Source organism: Nicotiana tabacum, chromosome 20, assembly GCF_000715075.1.
Source record: "Nicotiana tabacum cultivar K326 chromosome 20, ASM71507v2, whole genome shotgun sequence".
Taxonomy (NCBI): Eukaryota; Viridiplantae; Streptophyta; class Magnoliopsida; order Solanales; family Solanaceae; genus Nicotiana; species Nicotiana tabacum.
The window spans coordinates 14,621,207-14,647,322 of NC_134099.1; the positions used below are offsets into that span (position 1 = coordinate 14,621,207).

Genomic DNA, 26,116 nt, shown 5'->3' on the forward strand with positions numbered 1-26,116 from the left:
AGGTGTGTGTGTGTGTGTTTGTGTCTCTCTATCAGCTCTCTCCCTTTTTTCTTATATCCTCACAGTGTATGTCCCCCTTCCCTCTCTTAGGTCTGTCTATGTCTATCTCTATCTGTATGTGTTTTTTAACCTCTAATCCTCCAGGTTCCTCTAACCTCTAATTCTGTCCTCCAGAACTGATGGAAGTGCCCCTTTTATTGAGCCTCCCATCCCTTTAAACAACCTGTTTAGAATATCACCATACCCCTCCCATGTGCCTTCCATTTTCAGATTCCAATTAGCTAATTAAGTATTAAACCCCATCAACATTCCCTGGCAGACTTATCTTTCCCATTTTTATTAACTAAAAGCAAGCATGGGCAGCAGGATGTAGTCTGACAGCACATGCTGTCAAACTATTTAATTCAAAAGGGCCTTTATGCCCATGTTGTGCACATGCCCTCCAGTTCAGATTACCATTACAGACTAAACATTAGGTTTCTGAAATCACATTAACAACTATAAGTAAATGAACTTAGTTCTTAATTGATTCAGGCAATGTTCAACAGAAGCAAATCGATTTATTTTGTTCAGACAGTTGAAACTATTTGACGACACATGTCGACTCGACTATATTAGTTACAACACATACAATCGACACCAGAAATCAGACATTCAAAAGTATAGGACACAGGACTCGAATTGTACTGATTAAACAGAATTGTACTTCGAGGAATCAGTTAATCAGTACAAATTTGGAATTCAAACTAATTGCACAACAAATACATATGCCTTATCAGAATAGGAGGGGGATTCAGACAAACACAGAGGTTCAGGTAAAGTGGACAAACGAAAGTTGATAAAATTAAAAAAAACATGAACAGACTTTTAGTCAATCACATGGACTAAACAAGAAACAAGAAAAGAGAAAAGCAAGACTCACCTCAAATCTCGAAAAATCAAAACCTTAAACTCGGACTCGGTCAGGCCTTTCTTAAGGCTGAACGGGCTTTAATCGAAGTGTTTCTCAGACGAGAAACACTTCGATTAAGGTCCATTAGACCTTAATCTCTTCGGCTCGGACAAGGTGGACCAGTGACGGAGGAACACAAAATTTCCAAAACTCAGATCTGGGATTCATGCTTCCCTGATCAGATTCGGACCAAACCAAGCATGGTTTGGTCACGAGGGGTGTCTGGGGAGTGTCTGGTGTGAAACTGGGGTTAAACCGTGTAGATCGAGTTTTGACTCGAATCTTCAAATGAAGATTTGAGAAGGTAGGAAGGGATTCGAACTACATGGTTAACAGATCCGTGTTCCGGATGGCAAGGGGGTTCTATGGTGTTGAGGGTAGGGTCACCGGCGTTCATGCCGCCGGGTTTCTGGTGAAGGGAGATGGGGGAGGCTAGGGTTTGAGGGGAAGGGTCTGTGGAGACGAAGGCTGGGGTATTGGATAGGGGGGCAGGGTATGTTAAGGGCTTATATATGGAATGGGTGGGTTGATCTCAACCGTTAGATCAATCTAGATCTACGGTCTGGATCTGAGGGCTTAAGTGGAACGGTGTCGTTTCGAGGGTAAATGGTTTGGGTTGGTCCGGGTGGAAACGGGTCGGGGCCATTAGTGAGTTATGGGGAGGTGATCTTGGCCGTTGATCAATCTGAGATCAACGGCCCAGATCAGGCATGACCCAAACGACGTCGTTTGGACACCCTGGGTATCAACTGGACTGGACCGGGCAGGCCTGGTTTGGGTGCATTGCTTGTTTGGGCCAATTTTAATAAATTGGCCCAATCCGGAAGAAGAAGGGGTTTTTTCCTTTTTTTATTTTTATTTTTATTTCTTTTTCTTATTTATTTTAAAAACAAAACTAAGCAAAAAATCAAATTAAAATTAAATACACACTCAATTCAATTATTTGCACACACACTAAAATATTTCAAAACAGGTAAAATCAAACAAAATAAAATCACGGACGAAGATGCCTATTTATGATTTTCTATTTAACGACCGGATTACGGTTCGAATTATGCATGACACACACATTTTTTGTATTTTGTTTTAATAAAGTAAAAATGGGAAAAAATCGCAAATAACCAACAAAGTGCCATGTAAAAATCCAAAATTTGTACAGCGGGGCCAATTATTATTATTTTGTATTTCTTTTGGAGCGATTGTCGTGCGAAACAAAAATCACGTGCTCACAGTTTTGACTTTATACTTGAACTTAGTCATGTTATATTTTGCTATTTTCGTACTCAGCCATGTTTACTTTGTTTTAACACTTACATGATCTTTTAAATGATATTTTTGGGCTGAGAATCATGTTTTACTATTGCCCGAGTGGCTTGTGAGAATTTTGACTGAGTAAGGCCGAGAGCCTATATTGTGAGGAAACATTTGATAATGATTATGAGGCCGAAGGCCTGAGATATGTACGCCACGAGGTGACTTGATTGATATGAGGCCCTCATTGATATGAGGCCGAGGGCCTAGTGATGATGCCACGAGATGACTTGATATTGCGCTTGGGTCGTAAGGGGGCCTCTCCAGGAGTCTGTACACCCCTAGTGAGCGCGGGTACCCATTGTGATATGAGATTGAGCCCCAGGGGCTGATATTGTTCTATATGATTGTCTGAGGGGCTGATATTGTTCTATATGATTGCCCGAGGGGCTGGTATTATTCTATGTGATAGCCCGAGGGGCTGGTATTGTTTTGAGATGTTGCCTGAGGGGCGGATTTGTTGATACTGTGTCTGAAGGGCGAACCTTTATGTGTTTATCCTTTTCTTAATTTCCTGTCAATTACCATGATTAATTGTTGAAAAAGGCTTTTCATGAAGTAAATTTTGAGTTAAAGGATTTTACCTATCTTTCATTGGTTTACTGTTCTAAATGGTTTTACTGCCTCATTATAGCATGTTTTGCGCCTTACGTGATTTCCTGCTTTCAGTTTTTATTTATGATTATTACTCATTGAGTTGGAGTACTCACTTTACTCCCTGCACCCTGTGTCCAGATTCATACGTATCTGGTCTCGCTCCCGAGTACTGATCATTTCCAGCTCAGGCGGATCCGAGGAGTCTCTAGGTAGCTATCGACGTTCACAGCCCGGAGCTCTTCCCTATCTTATTTTTTCATGTTCTTAGTTTCTGTATTAAACTCTGTAGTTTGATTTGGAGTATTCCGGATTGTTTAGATGCTCATGACTAGTGACACCCCGGTATCGGGTTGTGTTGGCTTATTTTCCGCGAATTAGCTATGAAGTGCTTAAACCTTGATTTATTTGATCATGCTTAGACGGTTTCTAAATGCTTAATTGTTAAATACTGAGATGGGTAGTGTCGGCTGGCCTTGTCTTCAAGAGAAGCGCCATCACGACCGGGTCCAGGTTTAGGGTCGTGACAATAGCTATATACTCCTACAATATATTGTATATCGTGGCAATATATTGTTAGGTAACTATGTTCTTCTTCGATTATTATAGTATATCGTGGTAGTATATTTTATACCATAATAGAATACTTTTCAGTATAGCTATATACTCCTACAATATATTGTACAACATAGTGGTATATTGTTGGGTAATTGTGTTCTTCTTCGATTTTCAGCTGAAAAATTTGATCTCAATCACCTCAAATCAGCTCCAACTATGATCAAATTTCAGTATGAACTTCCAAAAGGTACTAAAAGTAATATTTAATAACACCCACATTGAATCAAACAAGAAATATTCAAAATAAAATTTTTAAATTCAACAGTTTTAAGCCCAACAATGGTGGATATTCACATACACATAAATATTCAGATCGGGCAAGCTTACTTGAAGGTACTATAAGCAATATTTTATAGTACCCACATCGAATCAAAACAATAAATCTTCAAAATAAAATTTCAAATCAGGAGCTTCAAGCTCAACAATGGTGGGTCTTCATACACAAACAATCAGATCCGACAAACTTAATATATTAAGTAATCCTATATGCTACTTAAAATAAAGAAAGACGAAATTATTTAGTTATCATATTGTAATAGCTCTAAGTAACCTTGCAAAAATCAAGCTAGAAGTTTTAACATTATGTACTTCAATAGGAAGGCAAATAGCTAATTGGTGGGATGGGTAAATACTGTGGGCCACATAGGTAGGAAAAGTAAATAGTTTAGGCTTGAATATTAAAGGGTAAATAGTTTGGGTTTAATGGGTATAAAGTGAGATTTTTCCCTAAAAGAAACAACCATCTTTTAATGGGAAATTACCAGCTATGTAAGCCCATAAGTAAGTTAATACAAAAATTAGCCAATTCATAAAATATCAATATTAGCCAATTAGTTATTTGTAGAGAATTATCATTTTTTTACTTTCTTTTGAGCGAGCGATGTTGGAATAGATTGGATACATGTTATGGAGTTTAAATCTCACTTTTGGGATGATTTGGTAGAGTTATGAGGTGGTTTGAATTGAAAATTTGAAGTAGAAGATGAACATAGACAAGATGATATGTGTATCACACTGTTTATCATTTGTGTATCACATATGTATCATATTTGTATTAAATATGTATCACATGTATATCCATGTATACCTGTGTGTGAGATACATGCATGATACATGTTCGATACACGAGTAGCAGAAGAATTTTTTGTACTTGATTTTATTTCTTATTGACTGTTTGGTATGTTGTATTAATCCTGGGATTGTCAATTTACTGCTTTATCATGAGATAATTTATTCTGAGATTATTATTCTACCCTCTGGCCGGTATATATTATTCCGATATTATTTTTAATATCTCAAAATTAATAACCAAACAAGGAATAAGATAGTACTAAATTTTTATCCCAAAATTATTTTGGCTTATCCATCTATCAAACGACCCCTTAGTAGGTACTCAGAGTATTGACTAGATTGACTAATGTGATAAGATTTGGAAGGAGAAATTATATAGGATTCCAAGAAAATAAATTTGAATAAGGAGAAGGAACTTGATCAACTAATTTAAATGCAATGCAGTAAGTTTAAAGTAACAATCACCACAAACATTTCACTTAAACTAACATATAATACAGTAATGATAAGAACACATAATACAAACATACTTTAATATTGGAAATCTATTATTAAGTGTGATAGTTAATAATTTTGAAGGGGAGCCTTGACGCAATTGGTAAAATTGCTGCCATATGATAAGGAAGTTATGAGTTTGAGCTGTGGAAACAACCTCTTGCAAAAATGCAGGGTAAGACTATGTACAATATACTCTTGTGGTCCGCCCTTCCCCAGACCCCCGCAAGAGTTTAGTGCACGGGGCTGCCATTTTATAACTAATAATTTTACAGTGGGAGAGAATTACAATGGGAAAGTGACTGTAATTTGGTGAAAGAGTGAACTTATAACGTTGCAAGATCATAGAAAGTGCTATCTTGACTTGCATAATTGCAAAACTCGAGCCAGGACATTTTCGAAGACCAAAACTGAAAGGTAAAAACGCCATCAACGGCTCCTTTGTTGCTTTAGCTACTCCATCAGCAAATCTGTCTGGTTTAAATAGGCGAGCGTCGTCGCCCCATATTTCAAAGCTATGGTGAACTGATAAAGGGGGAATGTCCAATTCAACTCCTGCTGGAACTGTAAGTTCGCCAAATCTTGTTGTTCTTGTTACTCTTCTGTTTATATCCACAACTGGTGGATAAAGCCTCAGACTCTCATTTATTACCATGCCCACCTACACGCAAAGAACACTGATTATAACTTCTTGGCCATTCATATATGCTACAACGATTACATGAACGGTTAGGATTGAGCACAAGCGAATTCAGAATCTAAAATCAGTGAGTTCAGCATGTATCACACATGTTTACATTTTAAATTTTTTTTCCCACATAAAGTTCGAGTTGAAAGCAATAGGTTGAATTGAACTCACAAACAAACCATCATAGATCTGCTACTAGAGCTGAGCATGTATTTTTTCATTTTAATTACATATACAAAACATATATAACATGTATATTATATGTATATTTTATGTATATTATATGTATATTTGCGGCTATTATTTTGGACGGCGGCCCAATATAAGGTAATTAGTCCAAAAATTAATAGCAGCCTAGGAATTGAGGAAAGATTGGGTAAAGAAATTTGGGTTCTTACAATCTCTAGTTTTAAAATGCTATCTGTCTCTGGATATTCTTTGCCGAAGAGTTCAAGAACTTCCTTTCTTGATTTCTCTTGCCAATCAGTGTTGATTGCTAGGAGAAGAACACTCCAGCTTAGTAGATTGGTTGTTGTTTCATGTCCACCAAAATAGAAGGTTTTACATTCATCGATGACATGGTCCACAGAAATTCTTTTTCTTTCATCAACATCATGGTGAGCCTTCAAAAGTGATCCAAGAAAATCACTTCCATAGCTGTCTGTTTGTCCTGAATTAACATTGGCTTCTCTTTTCTTTACCATTAACATGATCTCACGTAGTGCTTCTCGGATCTTGTCTGATTCTATATCTTCAATTGTCCTGAAAAGTTTACTTTGAAGGTGCAAAAACAACGTAGTTATTAAGAATGATATGAAGTAGCACAACAACAACAACAACCAAGTATAATCTTATAAGTGGGGTCTGGGGAGAGTAGTGTGTACGCAGACCTTACCCCTACCCTGGAGGGTAGAGAGACTGTTTCTGATAGACCCTCGGCTCAAGAAGATGAAAAGAAACCATAGAACAGTAACAACAAACAAAGTTCTTAAGAGTTGTTAATTTCTACTCATACCTTATTCCAGGAATTCTAGACCTTCTAGAGCTCATGACAATGAATAGAGTTAATTTGTCCAACATTTGGAATATATGCTTCCCCTCCAAGTAGCTACTTCCGAAAGCAGTTTTAGAGATGATCTCCGTGCTCATAAGCCTGAATTGTTCATTCACTTCGATCTCTTTACTTTCATAAGATTCCATGTTTTTAACATTGCTTCCATACTTCCAATCATTGCTGGAATCATGTCCTGATTTGTAAATGTATAATATAAGGTATTATTAGACAATTTGTTCTTTAAAACTCGATTAGTACAGTCAAACATCATTATAACAACCTCGTTTGTTCTCATATCTTTTAGCTGCTATAGTGAAGTGCTGTTATAGAAGATATATATTATAATAATAACATAAAAATCGGTTCAAATAAACATTGTTATATAGAGATGTTGTTATAAAGAGGTCTAACGGTACTATAACAAGATTTAGGAGATTCACCTTCAAGTTTTTCGCATGGAAAGCATACTCTGCCACTTTACGAAGTTTTGACCATTTTTTACCTTCTGAAAAAAGAATGTCATTCCCAAATAACTTCTTTAAAGGACCACTAATTTTAGGCTTAGCAAATGCCTCTTTGTTGGTGAGAATTTCTTTAATCAAGTTAACATCTGTTACAATCAATTGTGGTTTAGAACCATTCCATAAAATGCTAATTATAACATAAATTAAAAAATTGGTTAATTTGCATTTGATATAAAGGGCAGCCCGGTGCAATAAGCTTCCGCTATGTACGGGGTCCGGGAAGGCTCGGACCACTACGGTCTATTGTATGCAGCCTCACCCTACATTTCTGCAAGAGGCTGTTTCCATAGCTCGAACTGGAGACCTCATGGTCACATGACATCAACTTTACCAGTTACGTCAATGCTCCCCTTCTTGTATGTGATATAGGTTAAACGAATAAAAAAGTTACATATACTAACCATACAACTTGACCCCTGAGTGCAAATGTGGCTGCAATCTAGGAAATATGTCATGTGATAGCTCCATAGGACCAGTGTTTGATTTCATTGCTGCAATTTTTCTGAAATTCCATTTAGGAAACTTGTAAGGCGGACCTCTGATTCCCTGTGAATTCATCATATTTTGTATGGAAAGTGGATACAACCATGATTTGTACAAGAATCTAGCAAGAGCCAGCAAGCCAAGAAAAGCTAAGAAAATTGTTATCATGGTTTTCTAAGTTACAACAAGACCTCTGCCTTTTGTTTCAATATCGAATCCGGGATATATTAGATGTTCTTTCCAAATTTATGGTTTCCTGGAACTAGGTAAACTAGGTTTAAATAGACAAGGAAATCTGAGGAACATTGAGATATTAATAATAATAATCACTTTGACTTAATTGGCAGCAGATAAGGCTGGTGTCTAAGGCTGCCCTTGATAACAAGTTGTTCATCTGTGGTCTAAGTCCGTAAAATGTTCCAAAAGTAATTAGAACTTAGATATATCAATATATCATACAAAAAATTACAACAATAAGAAACCAGTGTAATGCCATAAGTGACGTCCGGGGAGGGTGTTTAACCAAAAATCTGAGTTTTTGGTCAAAGCTAAAAAGAAATTCGGGTTACTGATAATCAGGAGACAAAAATAAAATACTTTTGAGAACGATGGTAAGAAGCAAATAGATGTATATTTCAATAAATTCTCAATAGTATTCCGTGTCCTTACAAATGATGATACTTCTTCCTTTTATAGATAATTCTAGGTAAAGGAATGAAGCCTCAACTTTAATGATATAATCATGAGTAATAAATGATATTAAATAAGCCGTTATACAATCATTCCTATTAAATACCGACTTCATAACGTATCAAGTATTTAATAATGAATTTGGACTCCTTTCTGTCACCAGATCTTTGCTTTCAATGTCTTCTATCCGTTGGCTGTAGATAATTTAAATTGGTACGAGACTCGTATCTATACGTTGTCTCGTGCCTATTTAAATTCTTCTTCCCGTGGCTGTTTCCATCCGTGCCTCTTAGTCAATTGCTGCGCTTTGACCATTTAACTAATCCATGTGTCATGCCACATCATCTTTTAATATAAACTCAGTTTTTTCCCATTACAGATAGTCCCCCCACTTTCCATTTTTTTTATCAATTAAATAATTGGGAAGTGGATCTTCATGTAAAAGGAATTTTTACCGTAATTAATGCTCATGACAGTACTAACGTCTCATTAGTCTTTTCCATTTAATGTTCTGCCCATGTGTCATTTTCTAATTGATTCCACTATTCATACTCTTTTTCGAGACTTCTTCACTCTCACTATTTACGAAGTGATAGCTGCATTTATTATAGGCTTTTCATCATTACACTTAAAAAGTTGACGGTTCCCATTTTACACATAACTTTGTCCTCCTTTGTCTTCTTCACAAATCTTCAGCACTTACTTCCTTCTTAACAATGTCTTCTTCAAACCCTAACCGTAAAAAAGTTCCAATTCTAGATCAATTCCCCAACGCCCCTGTTAGACACAGAATAGGCGGAGGAGGTAGGCTTCGAACAGGGTTAGAATCTACGCGAGGCGGCTCCTCTGGTTCTTCTTCAAGGAGTTCTATCCCAAAAGCCCCTTCTTTTAAGAGTAGGGAAATTCTTGATCCTTCTCAAGAACCCTCATTTGATGATATAGTTCCCGTCGATTTGTCTTTTGAAAGTGACAAAACGTCTCTTCAAAAACAAATTAAAAATTTAGAAAGAGCCGATACTTACCCAACAATAGTAACCGAACTTACAATCCACACCATAAGAAGAGATTGTAACTGGAAGGATAGTCTCCGAATGTCAATTCCTTCCCCAAATCAAAGAATTTCCTCTTTTAGAAGTGGGTATTCTTCTGTTTACACTTACCCCTTCACTTTAGGTTTCAATCCTCCGATTGACCCAGTTATTCTCGATTTTTGTCGTTTCTTTACAATTTGTTTGGCCCAAATCGGTCCATTGGTGTGGAGAACAGTGGCTTGTTTGAGATATTTATCTTCTAAGGCCAATGTCAATTTCACCTTTTCTCACCTCATTCATCTATACCATCCTAACTTAATACGCCATGGGGTTTTTACCTTAACTGCAACGAGCAAAAAGGTTTTGGTAAATCCTGAGTATGATAAAGATCGTAGATGGTATATTCGTTACGTTGCTGTCCGTACACTGGACTTGATTGGTGAAACAAATATTCCCTTCCCTGAGAAGTGGAATTTTGAACGTAGGTTTCCTTTTATTTACCGTACTTACTTTTGAGAATTTCAAAAGAAAGTTGTTTTTTAATCTCGTCCCTTCTTGGTTTTTTGTAGCAACCATGGGAGATGTGGAACCTATTCCCAACTTTCGTGGTTGGGTAGACTCACTTTTGAAGATTGCTTCTAGGGAGCAGAGAACTTGGAAATCAATTTCTTCCTTACATGGCTGGAAAGTCAAAACACATGGTATCCCCCCTTTTATATGATTTTTTTTTACATGTTAAGTGCTTTTTCCTCGACTTTAATCATGTATATCCATCCTTTAATCAGGATTTGGCATTAGAGGAATGACGGCTGAAGTAGCTACGGCCATTCGCATGTCTGCGAATGCTGCTCTGGATTTAGATAAGTCTCGAGCCTTGCTGCCTAAAAGAAAAGCTACAAAGGAAAGTTCTGAAGAAGAAGAGGAGGGTACCTCCCTAATTACCAGGCCAAGGGCCAGGAGACGAATAATCATTGATAATGAAATTGAAAACACTCCTGCTCGTACCTCCGCCACCGAACCTGTTTTGATTCAATCTGATGAGGATCCCGAACCAAGAGATAATAATGAGTCAATTCAGCACCTTTTTGACAGTGGTTTCGGGAGTGGCGAGCTCGGACCTGTTTTTGATGAAGCTCATCTTTCCTCATTTGTTCCTATTTCCTCCATTCCTTTGCCAGCCGTAAGTATTTCTTTACCAGTTTTGACAACTTCCGTTTGTTTGCCAATTTCTACCGCTCCTATATCCGTTCCCTTGGCTGCTTCGACCGCACCTGCTTCCGCTCCGGTATTGGTTTCTACATCTTTTCCCTCCATTCCTTCCACTGCTCATCTTCCCTCTGTTCATCATACAGAGACAGGTTCTAGCAGCGGAAATATGACAATGAGAAGTGTTACTTTGGAGGTTCCTGCCAATCATAGCCTCTTGAGGAAGACCGACAGAGCCGATGTTTGGCTCGAACCTCTAATTGGAGATATCGAGAATAAGAAGATGGAGAGCCATAGCTGCTTAACTTTGATGAATGACGTAGTTCATTCTACTTTGAAGGTATTTCTACCAACAAGTTTTTTTTAAATTATCTTCAATCTCTCATTTCCATGACTTACCTCTGTAGGCTAACCTTATTGGCACGGAATTAATGAGAAGAATTTCCCTACTGGAAAGAAAAGCTCGTGAGTCTGAAAAGTCTGTCCACGAGGCTGAGGAAATAGCTAGGGGAGCCCAGCTTGAAGCAACCAATTGGAAGGAGCAGTTTGAAAATGCTCAAGGGACCATAGAAGAGTTGCAAGAAGATAAAAATCTCCTGGAGCAGCAAAACCGTGGTTTAACTTCTGAACTGGCAACTGTCAAAGCCTCTTCAAGCCAATTGAAAAGATAGAAAGAGCTTTTGGAATGCTCTTTGTCAGAACAATTATCCAGAGCTAGTGAAGAAGTTAGAGAGCTGAAGGCACTTTTGGCTAGAAAGGAATAATATGCAGGAGAGTTAGTGCAAAGCTTGACTCAAGCTCAGGCTGACTTACAGACTTCTTCTGACGAGATTCATGCCTTGAAGAGTTCTCATGCTTCTCTTGAAGCTTCCCTTGATTCCCATTTAGCTGAATATCAAATTTTAAAAAACGATCTTGCTATGTGGGAAAAGGAATATGGACTTCTAGAGGAAAATTTTAACATAGAAGTGAGTTGGGCTTTCCTGAATTCTCGTCGTGATGCTTTGACGAAAGCTGCTCAAGAAGGTTTTGACTTGCAGTCTGAACTGGCCAAAGTCATAGATACCATCGAGAAAAGCCAACAGTCTACTGATACTCCTTCTCCTGCACTTGAAGTTCCTGGAACAGAAGAACTTTTAAATGAGGAAGTGAATACTACAACAATTGGGATTACAATTCATGCTTCAGCTGAAAATGTTGCTATTCCAGCTTCAGAGGGTGAAACTTCTATAACCCAGTCTGTGGAAGTTGAAGCTTCCGTGATAACCCCTTCAATTGAATGATAGTTTTATCCCTTAGTTTTTAAGGGATTTTTTGGTGAAAGTCCCCAGTTATCATAATGGGGCACTTGTATAAACTTTTATTGACTAAGTTTCTACTTAGTCTTTTTAACTATATCAAGAAGTTTTGTTAGTACTTCAATGTGTTCTACTCTTACCTTTTCCTTACTTATTTAGGACGTATAGAATAGTTTAGCATTTTTATCCTTTGAAAATGCTTTATGATTCTTCCCATGACTTATTGACATGAGGCTTATAAAAGAGGGCCCTTTTATTTTATCGACACTTAATGAAGAAGATGTCTCAACTTCATAATGGTGTTATAATACGATGAAAGTAATAGGAAAACACACGTTTTGTATGAAACAACTTTGGCAAGTTTTCATTCATAAACTTTTAACAAGTGTTTGACTGTTACATGTATTACAATACATCTACAACTTTTCTCGTAACTGTTTTTCTTGTAACAGATTTGTAAATAACATAAAATAAACAAGGTTTTTCTTCATAACCTGTTTCAGTACATAGTCATGACCCTATCTTTACATGTTAAGAAGGGTTTGAGAGGTGACTTTGTTTATGAGTTTGAGAGATGACTCTGTTGTTCTCATGAATGCTGAAGACTTCGTAACTTTTTCTTAACACTTGCTTCTTTGTGGCCGATTTTTGTTCGATACTCGTATCTGTTTCTCTGCACCTATCTGTGTATAATATGTAGTCCCCCAAGTGTTTGAGCGGTGAAGTATGAAGCCTCGAGCACTTGTTTATTTCTTTTACTTTGGCCCTTTTCCTGAAACAGAAAGATATACGGGACTCGACGGTGCGATTATAGATGAAGACTGCCTAACTCGTGTGTATTTTCCATCAGATTAATTGTAACCCTGGGCTAGGAATTTAAGAATACTCCATTTTGCCTTGCAAGTTGTGACTCATCATTTGGCACGAGTTAGGATATTTTGCCTAGCATCTAAAATCGTTAGTAAAATATTAATAAACCAAGAGAAATTTTTTAACATGATGATACCTGACCGTAGGTACTTTCTTAAAAGTAATATCTTTTTAAGTGGATAGCATTCCAATGTGAGGGTAAAACTTTACCATCCATTGTTTCCAACTGGTATGCTCCTTTTCCCGCAATGCCACAGACTTTGTATGGTCCTTCCCATGTTGGACTTAGCTTTCCTGAGTTAGCAGCTTTTGCAGATTGGAACACCTTTTTAAGCACGAAGTCCCCAATTTTGAAAAATCTGAGGCGTGCTTTCCTATTGTAATATCGTTCTATTACTTGCTTTTGTGCTGCCATCCTTATCAAAGCAGCTTCTCTTCTTCCTTCAAGTAAATCTAGGCTAACCCGCATCTCCTCATTATTGGATTCCTCCGTTGCCTGATCGTACCGTGTGCTTGGCTCACCTATTTCAACTGGAATTAAGGCTTCCGTACCATAAACCATCGAAAATGGTGTTTCTCCAGTGCCTGTTTTGGTCGTTGTACGATAAGCCCAGAGTACTCCGGGTTTTACCTCAGGCCAATTACCTTTTGAATCGTGTAACCTCTTTTTCAAGTTATTGATAATAACTTTGTTAGTTGATTCCGCTTGTCCATTCCCCACTGGATGATATGGCGTAGATGTTATTCTTTTGATCTGCTAACTTCGAAGAAATTTTGTAACTTGTGCTCCAATGAATTGTGGTCCATTGTCACACACGATCTCCTTTGGTACTCCAAAGCGGCATATTATATTTCGCCATATGAAGTCTTTAACTTCTTTTTCTCGTACCTGTTTAAATGCCCCTGCTTCTACCCATTTAGTGAAATAATCTGTAAGTACAAGTAGAAATTTTACCTGAACTTTTGCTTGTGGAAGTGGACCTACGATATCCATTCCCCATTTCATAAAGGGCCAAGGGGCTAAAACAGGATGTAGTAACTCAGCTGGTCTGTGCATATTATTGCCGTACCTTTGACATTTATCACATTTGGACACGAAACTGGTTGCCTCTTCTTCCATCTTAGGCCAATAATATCCTATGCGAATTAACGTTCTTACCAGTGACCGTCCTCCTGCGTGATTCCCACAATGTCCTTCATGTACTTCTCTCATGACATATTCGGTTTGAGAGGGACCGAGACACCTTGCTAGTGGTCCGCCGAACATCTTTCGATAAAGATTACCTTGATATAAACAATATCGTGCAGCTTTTTTGCGAAGCACATAAGCCTTTCCTTTGTCATTAGGCACGGTTCCGTGCTGTAAGAAGGCAACAATTTCATTTGTCCAATCCCATGTTAGATGATTAAAATTTACCTCGTTTTTATTAGGTTCAAGAACAGAATGAAATAGATGTATGACTGAAGCATCTGTATTGTTTGCCACGTCTGCTGCAGACGCAAGGTTAGCTAAAGCATCTGCCTCTACATTCTCATCCCTTGGGATCTGCACTACTTCGAAGGACCCCTTTATAGCTTTCCCCATGGGAATACCAAAGAAATTTCACTCATGAGAAGCCAAACTATGGATAAACCTATGATGGATATTTCTCATTACATTTTCCCAAGAATTCAGCCTCATGTTTACTCTTGGACAAGGATGTATGGTAAGTAAACTAGGTTAAATTTGATGCACACGTGTGAATATTTGTTACGCTAGCATTGTAGTTTAACCTATGATAGTAGATTTAGTTACCACTCTTTTATCACGTTACTAGTAATAACCTTGTAAGTAATCTGATTGTGTAAATATTTTAACACTGTTAGTGCATAGAACTTAAACTCATCACTGAATTGTTCATTGTGTTTGCTTTGTCCGGTGACTGGGAGGAATTTCCTCACTTGGCATGGCTCAAAACCATACTTATTTGTCACTGAACCAGAACTTATCAAAGAAATATTGGCCAATAAAGAAGACACTTACCCGAAAATGGACATGGAAGGCTATGCAAAAAAACTACTAGGGGAAGCACTAATAACCAATGAAGGTGAAAAATGGGCAAAAGTAAGAAAACTAGCCAACCACACTTTCCACGCCGAAAGCCTGAAAGTAAGCCTTATAGCTTTACAGTATCAGTATTTCGTCTTTAAAACGTTAAAGTACTGATGTTGGTATGAATGGATGAAATTATGTACAGCATATGGTGCCAGAAATGAGTGCGAGTGTTCAAACAATGCTAGAGAAATGGAAAAAACACGAAGGAAAAGAGTTCGACGTGTTCAAGGATTTTGGACTGTTAACAACTGAAGTAATTTCCAGGACAGCGTTTGGAAGCAGCTATATGGAAGGCAAACATATTTTCGAGATGGTGGCAAAATTAACTGCAATAACTGTCAAAAATATTTACAATGTCAGATTTCCTGGAATCAGGTAATCAACATTATAGGAAACAAGAGATTTCCTCAGGACGTTACGTCTCATTCATAATTATTGGTTTCTTGAATTTTGCAGTATGCTAATAAGAACAAATGATGAAATTGAAGCAGAGAAACTTGAAAGAGGAATCAAGAGCTCCATCCTTGAGCTAGTAAGGAAAAGAGAAAAGGTTAAAGATCGAACGTTTGAGAATTTTGGGACTGATTACCTAGGACAACTTATGAAGCTTTTGCACGAATCGGACATGAACAAAAGTATCACAATAGATCAAATGATCGACGAGGTCAAGGCATTGTTTGGTGCTGGACATCTTACAACAACAAGCTTACTTGGTTGGTCTGTTTTTCTCTTAGCACATCATCCAGAATGGCAAGAAAAAGCCAGAAAAGAAGTGTTAGAATTTTGTGGCCTTAAAAATCCAACTTCTGATGCAATCACAAGACTAAGAACAGTAAGAAACACTCTTAGTATTAAATTGTGCGATCATCTCATCTAAAAGTTTAACCTGTTAGAGAGAGTACACTTTATTTACTTAATTATATCTTCATCCAGGGGCGGAGCCAGCCCATTCGACTACAGGTTCAGCTTGACCCAGTAGCTTTAATCCAAACTTTATATTTGTCTTAAGAAATTCATTGAATATGCGCAAATTATTAAGATACAACCTAATAACTTAAAATAACCATAATCCTGAACCCATAAGATTTAAATCCTGTCTCCGTCTTTGTCTTCATCACGCCCCCACATGCTGACCTGATATTTTTACATAGGCCAAGTACGTTATTAATTGATATCAGTGCGTCTTTCATCTTTTCTTTAGCTAAGGCTCTATCGGAAACAACCTCTCTGCTCGTCTAGGGTAGGGGTAAGGTTGCGTACATCTCTTCTCCCAGACCTCACTTGTGAGAATACACTGGGTCGTTATTGTTGTTGTCGCCAAGCACATGAAAAATTCTTTTTGATAATGGGAGGCAATGACTGTTCTAATACTGAATTGAATTGCCTGACCGATGACTGCTTTGATACTGAATTGAATTGTGAAACTATCTCATCTTGAGTTTTAGCGTTTAAAGAGATCACACTTTTATTTACTTAATTATTATGATCAATAGTTTCCTTTTTTGTTTCCTGCAGATGAACATGATACTTAATGAATGTATGAGATTGTATCCTCCAGTTATTACAATGACAAGGAAAGTTAAAAGAGAAGTTAGACTAGGGAGCATGACTCTTCCTGCTAACATGACAATTTTCATGCCAATTTTGGCACTGCACCACGATCCACAAATTTGGGGTAAAGATGTTCATATTTTCAAACCCGAGAGGTTCGCAGAAGGGGTGGCTAAAGCAACAAACAACAACGCAGCAGCATTTTTCCCCTTTGGATTGGGACCTCGTACTTGTGTTGGTCTGAATTTTACAACAAATGAAGCAAAGATTGCCTTATCAATGATTTTGCAGCGTTATAAGTTCACTCTGTCACCTAATTATGTTCATAATCCTTGTGATATTTTCATTTTGACTCCCAAGGATGGAGTTAAAGTTGTCCTTGAATCTATTTAGGGCATAGCAATGTCCCCAAATAATGTACATAAATAAAAGTTTTGCAAACAAAGCTTCTGAATTCACGAGTTCCTTGTATTTTCGACGCAAATCATAAATTTAAGTATAAAATTCACAAAAATTATAATAAATAGCAGGTCTGAATCCATAATTTTAAAAATGCAATGAGTTTAATGCTAAGAACTAGGGGTATACATATACCGGGTTGGTTCGGATTTTCTAATTACCAAACCAAACCAATTGTATCGGGTTATTAAATCTAAAGACCAAACCAAACAAATAAAAGTCGGGTTTTTAAATCTCAGGTTTTCATGTGTTTTTCGGGTTTTCGGGTTCTTTTCCCATAAAGTCTTCATAACACAAAATATAAAATTTGTGCTCCAAATATTTCTTTAATCCTAGTAAGATAGAACCATTTAAGGTGTTTTTCAATAAAATAATAAAAATATGAGATAGAGTCATGTCATTGTACTAAAATATTCAACAATAAAGATAATAAAAATCGCATAAAATAAGCATTATTAATAAGCCATAATAAAAACAAACATAATTTAAAATTACTAATAATTAAGTTGCTAAAATAAGTAAGACTAATAAGTATTATCATTTACATGACTAAACACTAAAAGAAAAATAAGTTATGCATTTTATCTAAATCACGAAAAAATTATAAAAATAAATATCCAACATTATTTTCATTCATAGTACAATTGAATTGAATGTCTTTTATTAGCATTACTATTGATTTGATATTAGTTTAGGATTTATTTGAGTTACTAACATTTATGAACTATAAAACTTATTGGAGCATCCAAAAATTATAAGCTCAAGCTTGAAATAATATAAAACTATGCAAAAGCTTAAAAAATATTTATAAACTACATTACAATAAATATTTTTATGTATTAAAATATTTAAAACTTTTATACATATAATGTCAGGCTGGTTTGGTTTCGGTTTGACTTTTTTTTATTTAAAACCAAACTAAACTAAATATGGTCGGGTTTTTTTTTTCCAACACCAAACAAAATCAAGCCAAACCATAGTCGAGTTTTTTTTTTTCTCGGTTTGACTCGGATTATCGGGTTGGTGCGGTTTGTCGATTTCATTTGTACACCCCTACTAAAAACCTTAAAAGTTGAGCCAATAGAATTTAAATCCTGGATTCGCCTCTGTATAAGTGACTGCTTTTAAAAGTCAAGATATCACTACATTCAGACACAACTATATAAAGGCAAGGCTGCTTACATTAAAGAGAAGCTAATGATTTGAATGTCATTAGGAGAAGGACAGCATGTTACTTGCATAAATACCAATATCAACAAATTGTGTACCATTATTGATTTCATATTACCATAGGTAGGACCACAATGTACTTGAATAAGCACCCAATATTACCAGGTATAGTACCATTCTTGGATTCATATTATCATAGATTTTCTTATAACCTTTGTAATAAAAGACAGATAAAGATAAAGAATATTAAATCAAAGTGATCTTATAATTATGTAATCCTCACATACCATCAGCAAATTTTAAGACATGAAAATTAGACGAAGTAATATTATAAGAGAAAAAGAGTAACACATTAGTGATAGTCTAACATGCTGGTTGCACAGTATTACTAAAGGAGTTATCAAAAAAAGTGACCAGCTGCTTGGTCATATGCCAAAATGGGGTGGCTGTAGCACAAGTCCGTCGTATTGGTGGATTTGACTAAACTTGGGAAGGCAGTGCCTTGTTGATCAGCTAGTAGTTGTGGTAACAAAAAATCTGGTGGTTGAGTGAAGATTGTTGTGCAATCCTGAGCATGGTTAGACGAACCGTGTTGAGCTAGATAATGTGCAGCTTAGTTTTGCTCCCTGTATGTGTGGGTAATGGTAGGATTATCCAGTTGCGTACCTGCATTCCATTAAAGAGGATGAATAGTAAAGATTATCATTATTGAGCATTATTATTACCTCAGTAGAGTCCACATGCTGTCTTCCTCACACAGTCATCAACAATTTTTTTGGATCATTTTCTAATGAAAAAAAAGGTACACACAATAAATTAATTAATCATGTGGTCCAAGCTATGGTGTCCTGATTATGAACTTCCACTTCACAATATATTCCAAATCTTGATTGTAATAAGAGTTAATCCTTCAATCTTTTCCCCTTTTGTTTGTTTGTTTATTATTACAATAGGAATGAAGTTTAGCTTATAATTTTTCACGATGCGTTTAAGTCTCATTTTTAGCTTTAACACCAAGGTGACTGATGTATATCTCAATTACAAAGCCCTAGCTCGTAAAAAAAAAAAAGACAGCCTGATGCATAAAGCATTTCGCATTCATGTAGGATTCGGAAAATGGTTGCACCCCAAGGGAGTGTAGTGTAGGCAACCTACCCTGATGCAAGTCGCTTGTAATTACATGAAATCTCCAAAGTGTTGGCCTTCGACTTTCAGGCTTGATTGAGAGGACATGCTCATGATTTTTTTATTTTGCATCAAACATATACTTCATATGGCCTATGGAATCATCTAAAACACATACTTCGGTAAAAGCGACTGAACAATAAGCAGTCAATTACTATAATATAAAATAATATTGAAAATCTATTTAAGGTTTAATAATCTTGTGCATGTACTGAGAAAAAGAGAGATCATTATATCTATTTGTCTTGACTCTTGAAACTTCTCACTTTCAACCTCTTTTTTATATATGGAATTATTGTACTGCATTTTGGCATGAAATAATCCATTCTAATCATTGTTGACACCTAAAATTTCATGGACCACACCATCTATTCATATCAAACCTTTGCCAAGAGCAAAAAACAAGAATAGTGATCTTAGATATTACAATAGCTAATGTACAATTAATTCAGGGATTTAATATGCAAATTTGAAATGCTATTGATGAAGCCAAAGCCAGTATCTGAATTTTATTTGTCTGCTAACTCAAGCTAATATTCTCAACCTTAGTCGAATACACTAGAAAACCAAAATCACTCAAGTCCATTATTCGATATCTGGATTCAGAAAAATCGCGAACATCATTCATCATATAATGATAATCATTATCGCGAGTTTTCTTTTCATTTCTTTGTTAATTCTCCTTTTTTGGATCTTGAAGAAGCTATGGAGTCCGATTCGCGTACAATTTCTGATGAGATCACAAGGAATCCAAGGTCCAACATACAAGTTCTTACATGGAAACACTAAAGAGATTGTGGAAATGAGAAAAGACTCAATAACAAAATCCATGAATCACTTGTCACATGACATATTTCCAAGAATTCTACCTCATGTATTTTCTTGGAAAAACGTCTATGGTAATATAAATGTCAAATAATTTCATTTGAAAATATCTTTTTAATGTGTTATCTTAGAAGGGGAGCCTTGGCGTAACTAGTAAAGTTGTTTCCATGTGACCAGGAGGTCACGGGCTTGAGCCGTGGAAACAGTCTCTTGTAGAAATGCAGGGTAGGGCTGCGTAAAATAGACCCTTGTGGTCCGGCCCTTCCCCGAATCCATACGCATAGTGGGAGCTTAGTGTACCGGATTACCTTTTTTTTTAAATGTGTTGTTTTATATGGTTATATAAACTACTGATTATATTTCTCTGTTTCTATTGTCACATAATAGGGGCAAATTTTCTCTATTGCTATGGACTGCAACCTGAACTAGTAGTGACTGAACCACAACTTCTCAAAGAAATACTGAGTAATAGAAACAACAACTTTCCTAAAATAGATCTTGAAGGCTTTTCCAAGAAGCTTTTAGGAGATGGTGTTTCGTCGTCTAAAGGCGAAAAATGGACAAAAATGAGGATACTAGCCAACCATGTTTTCCATGGAGAAAGCCTAAAAGTAAAATTCTTGTGCATTTTTTGAAATATATTATATGCCAAGTTCTCTGTTTCCAATAGTGTTAATTTTGTTAATAATTTTTGTGAATGCAGAGTATGGTTCCAATGATGATTATGAGTTGTGAGACAATGCTGGAAAAGTGGAAAATGCATGAAGAAAAGGAAATTGAAGTGTTTGAAGAGTTTAGGATATTAACATCAGAAATAATTTCCAGGACTGCATTTGGAAGTAGTTACTTAGAAGGAAAGAATATATTTCAGATGCTGATGAAGTTAGCTTTGCTAGTTTCCAGAAATGCTCACAAAATTAGATTTCCTGGCATCAAGGTAAGTCCATCCACAAGATGCAACATAGACTTAACTCTGTATCTACAACAACAACAACAACAACGACCCAGTATAATCCCACAAGTGGGGTCTGGGGAGGGTAATATGTACGCAGACCTTACCTCTACCCCGAAGGGTAGAGAGGCTGTTTCCAGGAGACCCTCGGCTCAAAAAAGCAATAGGAGATGATATATTAGTACCATAAAAATGCGTAATAAAATAACAACAATATATAAGAGAATATATAAGAGATATGAAATATGAAATACAGAATACGAAATACGAAATATGAAATAGATGGCTGGTATATTACAACTAGAAGGTAAAGCCCTGCATCAATAGACGACCAATGACATTCCTAGTCTAACTCCTAACTGGATAGTCTCACTCTATTGTGTTGTAGAAATATTCACACTCTCCCCTAACCTACAACCTTAATGCTCGACCTCCATACTTCCCTATCAAGGGTCATGTCCTCAGTAATCCTAAGTCGCGCCATGTCCTGTCTGATAACCTCTCCCCAATACTTCTTAGGTCTTCCTCTACCTCTCCGCGTGCCCACTACAGCCAGTCGCTCACACCTCCTCACCGGTGCATCAGTGCTCCTCCTCTGAATGTGTCCGAACCATCTGAGTCTTACTTCCCGCATCTTGTCCTCCATGGGGGCCACACCCACCTTCTCTCGAATATCTTCATTCCTAATCTTATCCATCCTTGTATGCCCACACATCCACCTCAACATCCTCATCTCTGCTACTTTCATCTTCTGGATGTGTGAGTTCTTTACCGGCCAACATTCAGTCCCATACAACATGGCAGGCCTAACCACTGCTCTATAAAACTTACCTTTTAGTAACGGTGGCACTTTCTTGTCACACAAGACTCCCGACGCTAACCTCCACTTCATCCACCCCACCCCTATACGGTGTGTGACATCCTCGTCAATTTCCCCGATCCCCTGAATAACCGATCCAAGGTACTTGAAACTACCTCTCTTGGGAATGACTTGAGAGTCAAGCCTCACTTCAACTCCCGCTTCCATCGGCTCAACTCCAAATTTGCACTCGAGGTATTCCGTCTTCGTCCTACTCAACTTGAAACCTTTAGACTCAAGAGCATGTCTCCAAATCTCTAGCCTCTCGTTGACGCCGCCTCTTGTCTCGTCAATTAGAATAATGGAAAAATGGAAAAAGATTAAAAAAGCTTCAGCCGCATTTTAAGCTTTTAGCCTGAATTATCAAATTAGGCAAGGTGAAATGAGGGATGGTTTTATTTCACTTACTAGTCCGAAAACTGGCTAATCCATGTTATTTGGCCCTGATTCTTAGACCAAATTGATCTATGAGCAACTTTGATAAAATATTTTAATTTTTTTTGTTTGATATGTTATATATGACAATAACAAAAGCAAAAAGTCATATTTGACAATCAAATAATTCATAAGAAAACAATACACATTAATTAAAGTTTGGTAGCCCAAAATTTAGCCAATCTTGACCCAACTCATGTAACCTTTAGGCGGGTCAATGACCCGCCCATTTATAAACGCAGCCCATTTTAATCCGCCAGCCCAACCCGCCCATTTGACACCCTTAATCATAGAAAATAATAAAAGCCAAAAAATGCCAAATAGGGCATTGGAAACACAAGTAGATTGCGATTTCAACAACTTACCTCACATAATATTCCCGTGGTACCATTAAAAACAATAAAACCTCAATTTTTGATTCACTTATAGAGCGCCCCAAGATGTGCGCTTGGTGAAAGACATTGGGTATTAGGTTGGGTCAAAAAAAATGAGCTATTGCCTTTATATATGGTATCGCGTGGATATTATGTAAGGTGAGTTACTGACATGATTATACTTAATTATATTCAATACATGTGGCATCCTGCTTGTTTTCTCCAAGACCAGATCTAACATTTTCAGTTTTTTTTTTCTACGGTATATAGGCATACTTCAAAAGTTACCGAAAGTTAGTTTTATGACTTTAGTATCATAGACTGAAAGTTGAATGACCATTCGCGAAATAGCGCCAACCATGGAAGAACAGTAACTCATAAATTAACTTACTCGTTAAATTTTGTGTAGTCAAATTTGGAAAAGCAGAGATGAAATAGAGTCAGAGAAACTGGAGCAGGGCATACGCGACAGTATTACTCGAATAATAAAGAAAAGACAACAGGAAATTTTTGGGCAAGAACATAACTTTGGAAGTGATTTCCTTGGGAAACTCTTAGAGGCTTATCAAGATTATAATGAGAAGCCAATTTCAGTAGAAGATATAGTTGATGAATGCAAGACATTTTATTTTGCTGGTCATGAAACAACTACTTCTTTACTTGGATGGACTATACTCTTGCTAGCTACAAACAAGAATTGGCAAGAAAAAGCAAGAAAAGAAGTTCTTGAATCATTTGGCAAAAATGTTCCTACCGCAGATGGCCTATCAAGACTGAAAATAGTAAGCATTGAGGATTTTAATCATTTTTCTTGAATATTGCATGCATATATCAAAGGGGAGCCTTGGCGTAGCTGATAAAGTTATTGCCAGGATGTCATGGGTTTCAGCCGTAGAAACAGCCTCTTGCAGAAATGCATGGTACAATAGACCCTTGTAGTCCGACCCTTTCCCAAAACCCGTGCATATTGGGAGCTTAGTGCACCGGGCTGCCATTTTATTGCATGCATATATCAATTCGAATAAGTATATACTAAGAGGGTGTTTGGGTAAGTTATCAGCTTATAAATACTTTTTGGATTATTACACAAAAACGCGTATACATCAAAATCACCCAAAAGTTATATGTTGGTCGTTCCTAACTTATGTATTTTCAATTTATAAACACTTGATTTGACCAAGTTTTTACTATTCTATTCCTAACATCTTTTAAAATGAAACCTTTCATTTTATATGTTTGTGAATAATTAAAAGGCACTTTAGTTATTTTAACCAAAAAAAATAGCTTAACTATCAGCACTTAACCTGACACATCAACATTTAAAAGTATTTTTCTATCGCTTAGTGCTTCTCAACTATTTTTAAGCTAAATCGTCTGTAAGGGCAGCCCATCGCACAAAGTATCTCGCGTTCACGCAGGGTGCGGGGAAGGGCCACACTCCAAGGAAGTGTGATGTAGGCAGCCTATCCTGATGCAAGCATCAGTGGCTGATTCCACAGCTTGAATCCCTAACATATAGGTCATACGGAAACAACTTAATCGTTGCTCCAAGTATCTAATTAGTATTTTTACTCGTTTTTTTTTCAATGTAGATGAACATGATTATTGAAGAATCTTTAAGATTGTACCCTCCGGTGCCATTCATCAAAAGGAAAGTAAACAAGAAAGTACAGCTAGGGAAGCTAACTTTACCACCTCAAATGCAGCTATATATATCACCATTAGCAGTTCAACATGATCCTAAAATATGGGGAGAAGATGTACATATTTTCAAACCAGAAAGATTTGCTGAAGGGGTTGTTAAAGCTACAAACAACAATCCAGTTGCATTCTTGCCATTTGGTTATGGACCTCGAACTTGCTTAGGCTTGAACTTTGCTATGATTGAATCTAAAGTTACTCTTTCGATGATTCTACAACGTTATATGTTTACAGTTTCACCAAGTTATGTTCATTCTCCTGTTCAGCTTTTTATGCTTCGTCCACAGCATGGAGTTAAAATCATTCTCCACAAGATTTAAGGGTCTCTTGTTGTATGTAAAGACAAACAGGAACTTGATTATTGGTCAATAGATATTGGATTTAACTTATATACGCGAACAGATTAAACTTTTTTTTTACATTATCACTGTAGTTTAACCTGTTGTAGTCGGTAAACTTGGCACGCCGCCATCACACACATAAATAGGAAGCATAACAAAAGCAACAATGGATAAAATTGAAGTAAACCAAAACAGAAAACATGATAGGAAATGCAAAGAATTAAGACGTACGACAATTAAAAGATGAAGTTCATTGCACAAAAATATAGACCAAAAAGATGTCGCAACAACAGCACATAGTGATTACCAAATACGTCAAATACGAAACAAGACTCTATATTAGTTTCCATAACAATCTTAACAAGCTTTCTTTTGAATGCATGGTAACTTAATCACGGCGAAGGTTGCGGAAATAGCCAGTAGGATCACGCTCAAAGTCATCCCTGTAAATGTAATAGTCCCTCCCTGGAGCTTTCATCATTTTCTTGTTATTGGCTCGTTCGTTCGAATCTCCATCGATTAGCTTGTTCAAGCCCCATCCTAGTAAAGCTACACCAGCTACTAAGGCTAGCTTTTGTATCACTTCTTCTGGTGAATCTGTGGCAGCAGCAGACAACTGCTCCCCATTTTGCCCAGCTTTTCTTTCGTTTGAGTTCTTTGTGGTGCTTTCAGAGGAACCCATTATAGTTAAATGAATTCAACAGTTCTTGATTCTGTAGTGTAGTAATAATAGGAGTAGCATTTTACTTTTGACAAAGAAGCGTAATTTATAAAGATCACTTGCATGCATTATTGGAAGACTACAGGGTTAATTAGCATCCAAAATATTGAATTAAGTGTAAAAGTAGATAAGATATTGACGGTCACTTTCTCTTGCTTTTATTTCCACTTGGAAAACTGATGAACATTAAAGGTAAAAGACTTGGGAATTCTGCAATTAAAATTAATTGTACTCTTTGGGAATATCAATAGTCAACTAATTGAGTGTGGGATTAATAATTCATGATCAATGCATTCATACTTGTTTTATTTCCAAGGAGGGTCTATCGGAAACAAAATCTCTGCGCCTTCGGGGTAGGGATAAGGTCTGCATACACACTACCCTCCCCAGACCCCCACTTTGTGAGATTTTACTGGGTGATCGTTGTTGTTGTTGATCAATGCATTCATACACTAAATCTGTTTATTGAATTTCATTAAGTATTATAATTCCATGTCAATTATTAACTTTTACATTTTCCCGGGCCTATAAATATCCAAGATTGATGTAACTTTCTTTCATCA

At 36.8% G+C, this 26,116-nt stretch overlaps 3 protein-coding genes across 3 annotated transcripts; 2 read left to right on the forward strand and 1 right to left on the reverse strand.

The window, feature by feature from the left end:
* Nucleotides 1-5,109: 5,109 nt before the first annotated feature.
* On the reverse strand, nucleotides 5,110-7,426 carry LOC107828359 (cytochrome P450 CYP749A22-like). Its single transcript, XM_075241193.1, has 4 exons — nucleotides 7,224-7,426; nucleotides 6,745-6,976; nucleotides 6,128-6,503; nucleotides 5,110-5,702 (listed from the first exon to the last, which is right to left on the reverse strand). The coding sequence occupies exons 2-4, from the start codon at nucleotides 6,927-6,929 to the stop codon at nucleotides 5,223-5,225; spliced, it is 1,041 nt and encodes a 346-aa protein (XP_075097294.1). The 5' UTR covers nucleotides 6,930-6,976; nucleotides 7,224-7,426; the 3' UTR covers nucleotides 5,110-5,222.
* A 7,362-nt stretch (nucleotides 7,427-14,788) lies between these two features.
* On the forward strand, nucleotides 14,789-16,924 carry LOC107784002 (cytochrome P450 CYP749A22-like). Its single transcript, XM_016605048.2, has 4 exons — nucleotides 14,789-15,034; nucleotides 15,123-15,355; nucleotides 15,437-15,812; nucleotides 16,496-16,924. Exons 1-4 carry the CDS (start codon nucleotides 14,915-14,917, stop codon nucleotides 16,922-16,924), a joined length of 1,158 nt encoding a protein of 385 aa, XP_016460534.1. The 5' UTR covers nucleotides 14,789-14,914.
* Nucleotides 16,925-19,819: 2,895 nt separating this feature from the next.
* On the forward strand, nucleotides 19,820-24,880 carry LOC107784003 (cytochrome P450 CYP749A22-like). The gene is made up of 6 exons (XM_075240051.1): nucleotides 19,820-19,843; nucleotides 19,908-20,244; nucleotides 20,558-20,781; nucleotides 20,874-21,106; nucleotides 23,200-23,572; nucleotides 24,383-24,880. Exons 1-6 carry the CDS (start codon nucleotides 19,820-19,822, stop codon nucleotides 24,809-24,811), a joined length of 1,620 nt encoding a protein of 539 aa, XP_075096152.1. The 3' UTR covers nucleotides 24,812-24,880.
* Nucleotides 24,881-26,116: the final 1,236 nt, after the last annotated feature.

Coding starts and splice junctions, on each gene's coding strand:
- LOC107828359 (XM_075241193.1), bottom strand. CDS start 6,929: ATGGAATCTTATGAAAGTAAAGAGATCGAAGTGAATGAACAATTCAGG. Junction 6,504..6,744: donor TCTAGAATTCCTGGAATAAG/GTATGAGTAGAA, acceptor GCACCTTCAAAG/TAAACTTTTCAGGACAATTG. Junction 5,703..6,127: donor GCATTTTAAAACTAGAGATT/GTAAGAACCCAA, acceptor CTTTGCGTGTAG/GTGGGCATGGTAATAAATGA.
- LOC107784002 (XM_016605048.2), top strand. CDS start 14,915: ATGGACATGGAAGGCTATGCAAAAAAACTACTAGGGGAAGCACTAATA. Junction 15,356..15,436: donor GTCAGATTTCCTGGAATCAG/GTAATCAACATT, acceptor TGAATTTTGCAG/TATGCTAATAAGAACAAATG. Junction 15,813..16,495: donor CAATCACAAGACTAAGAACA/GTAAGAAACACT, acceptor TGTTTCCTGCAG/ATGAACATGATACTTAATGA.
- LOC107784003 (XM_075240051.1), top strand. CDS start 19,820: ATGCTATTGATGAAGCCAAAGCCA. Junction 20,782..20,873: donor TCCATGGAGAAAGCCTAAAA/GTAAAATTCTTG, acceptor TTGTGAATGCAG/AGTATGGTTCCAATGATGAT. Junction 21,107..23,199: donor ATTAGATTTCCTGGCATCAA/GGTAAGTCCATC, acceptor AATTTTGTGTAG/TCAAATTTGGAAAAGCAGAG.